Source organism: Desmodus rotundus, chromosome 12 (genome assembly GCF_022682495.2).
Source record: "Desmodus rotundus isolate HL8 chromosome 12, HLdesRot8A.1, whole genome shotgun sequence".
In the NCBI taxonomy this organism is placed as follows: domain Eukaryota; kingdom Metazoa; phylum Chordata; class Mammalia; order Chiroptera; family Phyllostomidae; genus Desmodus; species Desmodus rotundus.
Window position 1 is genome coordinate 81,776,232 of NC_071398.1, and position 7,224 is coordinate 81,783,455.

The following is a 7,224-nucleotide window of genomic DNA, read 5'->3' on the forward strand; positions in this document are numbered from 1 at the left end:
TAAACAGTTGAAGTTAATTTAACGAATGCTGAGTGAATATAAAATAATGGTCATTAGGAATTGGGATTCAGGTTTTTGTCATCTTCAAATAGCTTCATTGTTACATAAAGTAAATATTGTCAGAAATTTGTTAATCCTTTTTATCTTTCTCACATAGGAATTATATTTTAAATTACAGAGAAAACATGAGTTGACTTCAAAAAATAGAAAAATACAGCGGTCTTGGAGAATTCAGGGATGGGCCTAACCACGACCTCACCCCCCACAGTAGTTTTTAGGAAGCCACTCGACCACGAGTGGGTCCAGTGACAGTGGTGGCTCACAGTGGTGGCCTCCCCGCAGAGAGAAATATCAAGAGCCCAGGTGTAACTGGTCCTCTCTGACACGGGGCAGCGCACTGGACGTGCCTGCTGTGACCAGCACACTGCAGACAACAGGCTGGGCCAGTTTTAGTCTCGCTCTGTCTGTTACGGTCAATTGACCGAGGCAGGGACTAACTACAGCGACATTTTCTGATTCAAAAGGTAATGGCCATGTGTGGCTGAGGACTTCAGATGTGTCTCCTCCAATGCAGGATGTGCGGGAAATGTGAAATACATGACAAAATGATCCTATGTTCCCTGTATTGGGTCAAGTAATATATATTAAAATTAATAGTCCTGTTTCTTTAATTTTTTAATGTGGCTTCTAGAAAATTTAAAATTACCCACATAACTCCTGTTTTTTAGACAGTGCTGGACTAGGATAAGAGATTCTGAGGGAGGAGAGTTGAACACCTGAAATTATTTTAACAGAATTATTTATTTCTTAGATCAGGGACTCCACAGTTTATTTTAATTGTCCACTTTCTAAGTAAGCTTCTGAGTTTAATTTCTGTACTTAATTATGTTTGTCTCTCATGCTACCTCTTTATCTTGCCTTTAGGAAAACAGAGGTTAATGCCGAATACAGACAGGCCTTACCAGGATAAGGCAAGCACCCCAACAGAGCAGACACAGTAAATGGCTTCCCTAAAACTGGCATAAGACATTTCATCTTTTGCTTCTGTTAAAGTGTCAAGGTCCACATTAACTTCGCATGGCTGCTGTGCACAGCAGGATGGAGGGTCCTCAGAAAGTCAAAGATAGAACCACCCCATGATCTGGCAGTTCCGCTTCTGGGTATCTACCTGAGTGAAGTGAAATCCTGATGTGGGAGAGATGCCTGCCCCGCCCTGTTTGTTGCAGCATTATTTACAATAACCAAGACGTGGCAACACCCGAAGTGTCCATCGACAGATCAGTGGGTAAAGGAAAGTGGACTTGCACAGCGAAATACCACTCAGTCATAAAAAGGAAATCTGGGCCTTGAGGGCATTTTGCGAAGTGAAATGTACAGAGGGAGACGGATACTGTGTGATCTTACTTGTATGTAGAATCTATAAAAAAATAAATCAGCTTTGGAGGGACCAGAGGGGGGTGGAGGGGTGGGGGGGGGGAGGAAATTGGATGAGGTGTTCAAAAGGACAGATTTCCAGTTACAAGCACGTATTGGGATGGAACGTGCAGCATGGGGACTGGTGCACTAGCCTGCATATTGGCAAGTTCTTAAAAGAATAGATCTTAAAAATTCTGATGACAAGGAAAAAAAAACACCTTTTTTGTAACTGAATTGATGGGTGTGAACTAAAATTATTGTGCTGTCATTTCATAACATACAAATTATCCAATCATGTTGTCCACCTTAAACAAACGTACACGGCCTTACACATTGTATCAATAAAACTACAAAGTCTACAGAGGTGCTTAATGGTTTCTTAAATTGTCGTGAATGTTCAGTGCTCACGTTTTGATGTCATTGGAATGTAGTCACTGTCCTTCGATGCCTCTCTGCAATGGGCCTGAATTTGGGCCTGATAACCTTGCCTCTTGTGCCTTGCAGAGCACTGGGGTTCGTGGGGCAAGTCAACACGAGGCCCCTGATGGTATTAAGGTGGGGAAATGATGTGTTCATAAAATCTCAAAACTTAGAGAAATATACTTCAGAATGAGTTACAATTCAACTGTAAATGTGATTTTGAAGCCTTTTTTCTTTAAAAAGTAATTGCAACTCTTCAGATTCATTCTTTCAACAACTCTTACATGTATAGTATAAAGTTTATTGTGAAAAGTCTGTATAAATATGTGTATAATACTTCAGCCCGTAAAGATTAAAAATAAGATTACTCAAAACTGGGAATTTGAGTAAGTTTGACTTCCTTAACCAAGAATTTTATTGGAATATACTCAGAGTAAACAGTAAAATTCTCTTAAAAAGAAACATTGTAACTTCTTGGTAATCTAGAGAAGCCAAAGTAAAGTTAATGTATGGCATTTGTTCACTTTTTTAAGAAATATTTTATTTATTTTTAGAGAGAAGGGAAGGGAGGGAGAAAGGGAGAGAAACATCAATGTGTGGTTGCCTCTCAAGCACCCCCTACTGGGACCTGGCCTGCAACCTTGGTGTGTGCCCTGAGTGGAAATCGAACCAGCGACCCTTTGGTTCACAGGTTGGCACTCAATCCCCTGAGCCACACCAGAAGGGCTGTTCACTTTAATATCAAACTAGTCTAAATCAGTAAAAATTCAGCAACAGTTGTATAGTTGTATAAAAAGAGCACATTCAGTAACAAGAATGCCAGCTTAGTACAAAGTGCATGCTGTGGCCTTGTAGTTTTCTCAGGGAGGATTCTACTCTTTAAGGGACAGAGACTCCTGGCCTTGGTGGTTTTCTCTCCATACTTGAATAAAAAGATTGCTCACTCAGTCACCTAGCCGTAGGCAGTTTTGTGGGGAGTAAATTTGGATAACCTCACGTTGCATCAGTAGTGTTTGTATGCGTCTTGCCAGAAAAGGAAACTGTTACTTGTTGATCCTAGAAGGAAGAAGAAGCACCTAGCTCAGGTAGCACTTTATGCTCAGGTGGAATACATTCCCCCTCTTCTGAGTCCTCACACCAGTCAGGGTCTCTTTCAGATGAGCCAGTGGGCAGAGAGGAGGGACTGCTGCTCTAATTCCTTCTTACGTGTTTTGTTTTACAGTTTTCTATTTTGTAGCACACATTGGGCCAAAGAAACATTGCCCTGAATTGGACATGATCGGGAAGTCCGTGGACCAGAGTAAAGGCTATTTCACTCTATAAAGAGTACAATCTGTAATCCCTCTGCAATCTCTGGTGAGGGGCGTTTGGAAGATGAGTCTGAGCAGGAATAAACTGGAGCTCTGAATTAGAAGTCTACCTATTTTCACATACTTATTTTCAAGAATATAGTGCTTAGAAGCAGGGATGGGTGTACTATTTACTTACTAAAGCCTAAGTGAAGTATTTTTCAACCAAAGATAGTTATGCTTACCAAAAAAATGTACTTTTATAGTAGTTCCTGCTTCAAATTTACTTTTTTCAATTTGAGATTGATATCTATGTATAAATATGTCAAACAACTTTTCAGTTACTGAAATGTATGAGGGAACCAATTTTTGTTGAAAAGTTTGTTCAAATGATAGAGAAGGAAGGATATTTGAATTAAAGTTTCTTAAAGCTGGAAAAATGTATCTGCAGTGAAATGGGAAGCCCCGTGAATGGAGAAGGTTTTTGTTGAGTTTTTGAAAAATATCTTCAAATCTGCTGAAAATAAAAGTGCAGGATTGTGAACTCTCATCTTTGTGCCAGTGTGTTCATTTCCAGTGTGTTTTATGTCAGTCCGTACCCACGCCCACAGTCCCCCTGCCTCTCACATCTCAGAGCCTGAAGGACATCTGGGCTCCACTCAGCCCATCACGTGCCTCTCCTGTTCGATACCACCACGTTACCTACGGCACGAAGTCCAAGTTCCTCAGAATGATGCTTGAAGACCTTCTACAATTAAATCTCAAATTTTCTTCCCAAGCCACCTCTTTCTGCTGAATGTCTTCAAGTAACCCGTCAATCAAGCCAGACCATCTGCCCTGTGCTGCACACCTAGTTCACCGGCGCCTGAAACATGGTCATGTCAGGTTCTGGGCTTCTTGCACGGCGAGCACACAATGCCCATTCCGTGAAGCGTTTCCTTATTTCTGCCCAGGTATCACACAGCTTGAGTCAACCACATCAAAGGACCTATTGACATCTCTGCTAAAGGACAGAGCTTCCACAGCAGTTTAATGCATAGGTATGGCTAAGTAATGAAAAACCCAGATCCAGCAGTGAAATTACAAAGTTTGATTTGTGTGACTACGTTAGGATTTGTTTTTACCTGTGCAAGAAAGATTCTTGCTCTTGGCATTAAATCAGATTGCTAAATCTCGGAGATCAGGCCTCAGTGTGTCTCAATCAGGGCTGCACGACCATCACCTGGGAGCTCCCGCCCAGCGTTCTCTCACAGGATCTGCAAGGTGGCCTGGCCAGAGGGGTTTTTGTTTAAAGCTCCCCAGTGCTGTAACAGACAGCTAAGGTTGAGAACCTCTGCATCAGTGACTCTCCAGTCCCAGGGTCCATTTCTACACAGAAACTTATCATGGGTAAAGGCTTACATTTACTTAAGAAATTGGAGGTTTTATTAAATTAGCCTATTAAAGAAATCAGAAAATTGAAGGTCTTGTTGCCTGGCTAACCAAACAAGATAACCTGTGCCTTAAAAATACAAAAGCAATCTTTCTAGTATCAACACTGGATGAAAAGGAGGTTGACTCCAAGCATTTTATCAAATTGTATTTGGCTTGAACTTGAGGTTATTTCTAATACTGGTACATTGGTATAATATATACAGGGAGAACATTCCAGGTGATTAACAATAAAAGCCTGCGAGGGTGCTGGAGATACCTGGAACAGGTGGAATTTGAATTTTCATTGTTAAGGTAGATGTTAGGTTTAAGGAAAGTGGGCAACTCTGATACTCTAAAATTTACTGACAGCTAACGTAACTCGAACTTTTACATATTTAAAAAATTTGAGTATTTGTACTCGAGCAGGATTTAACATCATGTACTGACTTCCAGAAATCATGCAAAATTGAGTGACTGTGCTCATTCCTCCCTCCCCCTCTCCCCCAAGCTACATTGTTTCCTCATTTCCAGGCTCATGAAAGGTTCCCCTAAAATGAAGCCGTCTTTGTAAATCGTAGCAATGCTGCCCTCGGGTGGGCAGACAGGGCATTTGACAATCCCTTCCTTAGCCCTTCAAATTGCCTGTATTCTGAGGTTTTAGTCATTACCAGAAGCCCCTTATCATTTTCTTTTGGGTCTGGTATTAACTAGCTCTTCCCTGGTTTCCTTCTGTGAAATTAACATTTCTAAAATGTCTAAACTCAGTCCCTTATTGTGTAATATGGGGGAAGAACAACACTGGGGATCTGTAGTCAGTAACCTATTCTTCCTTCCCTATCGTTTACATACCAGCAGAAAGTGAACAAATCGCCATAAGCATAGATCACACTGAGAAAATCTGCATAGAGGAAGTAACACTGATGTTAGCAACAGGAGCCACTCATGATTATGTTTTTTATGTTGCTTTTAAAGAATTGAGTTACTGTATGTTGCAGTGGTAAGCCTGGTGCCACATATCAGCAACAACAGCTCTGCTACCCTGGGACTTAGGGCTCTTGGCTTCCCTGAGAATTTTGGAAACTACTGTCATTTAGATGAGCACTTATTTATGGCGTTTGGGAAAACGATCAGTCACTGATCACCTCCGGCCCCTTGCAAAGGCTCCTAGGAAAATACTCCTTCATTTGCATTTGACATGGGACTCAATTATGAGAGAATCCTTGGATAAGATCCCATAGAACCCTGCTTCTCAAATTTCAGTGTGTAGGTGAATCACATGGGAATCTTGTTACATGCAGATTCTGATTGCGTAGGTCTCAGCTGGGGCCCAGTGTTTGCATTTCTGGAGTTCCACATTCTATCGGCTGTTTGTGGTAACGGCCTCACAGATATTGGCGTACTAACTCCTGGGACCTGTGACGTTCCTGTATGGCAAAGGGTCTTTGCAGATGAGATCTTGGACGGGGAGACTATACTGGATTATCCAGGTGGGGTCCTAAATATAATCCCAGTCTTAAAAAAAGGAAGACAGAGGGAGATTTGACTGTAGCAGAAGGCAATGTGACGACTGAGGCAAAATGCTGCTGGTGTGGAGGATGGAGGAAGGAGCCACAAACCAAAGAATGGAGCTCTCAAAGCTGGGAAAGGCAGGGAGACTGATTCTCTCTCTCAGTCCCTCTGGTGGGTGCATGGCCCTGCCAATACCTTGATTTCAACCCAGTGAAACTAATTGACTTACGACTTCCAAAACTAAAAGAATGAATGTGTGTTGAGACACCGTGTGAATGTTTGCATCCCTCCAGATTCCCATGTTAAGTCCTAGTCCCCGAGGTGATGGTATCAGAAAGTGGGGCCACTGGGTAGTTAGCAGGTCATGAGGGCTGAGGCTTCACGAATAGGACTGAGTCCTTGTAAAAGCCGCCCAAGAAAGTTCCCTCACGCCTTCTGCCCTGTGAACTTACAGCTGGAAGGCACTGTCTATGAACCGGAAATCTGGCTCCTACTAGACACCAAAACTACCAGTGCCTTTGATCTTGGACTTCCCAGCCTTCAGAGCTGTGAGGAATAAACTTCTGTTGTCTGTAAGTTGCCCAGTCTGTAGTATTTTTCACAGAGACCTGAAGAGACCAAGACTCCCAGTTTGTTGTGATTTGTTACAACAGCCATTCATTTCCTGTGGGTCCTCAGAACACACTTTGAGCAGCAGAACCTTTTAGAAGCAGTGACTCTCAACCCCTGGCTACACATTAGAATCACCTGGGATGAGTTTAGAACAAACAACAAAAAGTCACATCCAGGCCCCAGTCCCAGATCAGTTAAGCCAGAACCTGTACAGCTCGGGCCTAAGAATCAGGAAAGTAAAGGCTCCTAGGGTGAATGTAATCAGAAAGCAGGGTGGAGCTGTCACATTAGAATAAACTCAAAATAAAACATTTTTCTGTGGGTGTTCAAGGGAAACTCCTCTAAAATAGGGGTACGCTAGTCTGCCCAGTGCCTCCTAAAACCATGTACCTGCTTCTCAGTGAAGCTGGGCCACCACCTCACATGAAGAATGACCAGGTTCGAGACTTACATTCTGTTTCACCTGAACTGTGTTCAGATCTGCTGCCTCAGGCTTATCAAGAACTCACCAGCATTTACTTCCACAGATGGGAACTCTCGCCAGTAGTACTTGCACAGGGCTTGA

At 42.4% G+C, this 7,224-nt stretch overlaps 1 protein-coding gene across 9 annotated transcripts in view; it reads left to right on the forward strand.

Moving 5' to 3' along the window:
- The window catches only part of CD46 (CD46 molecule), a 40,693-nt gene extending 37,018 nt beyond the window's left edge, over positions 1–3,675 (forward strand). For all 9 annotated transcript variants that reach the window (XM_024552231.4, XM_045186835.3, XM_024552253.4 and 6 more), the window contains one exon: positions 925–3,675. Coding sequence is in view for 2 of the 9 variants with exons in the window: in XM_024552240.4 (XP_024408008.2) it covers positions 925–970 (46 nt within the window). In the remaining 7 variants the exon portion in view is untranslated. The remainder of the gene's footprint in view (positions 1–924) is intronic.
- Positions 3,676–7,224: the final 3,549 nt, after the last annotated feature.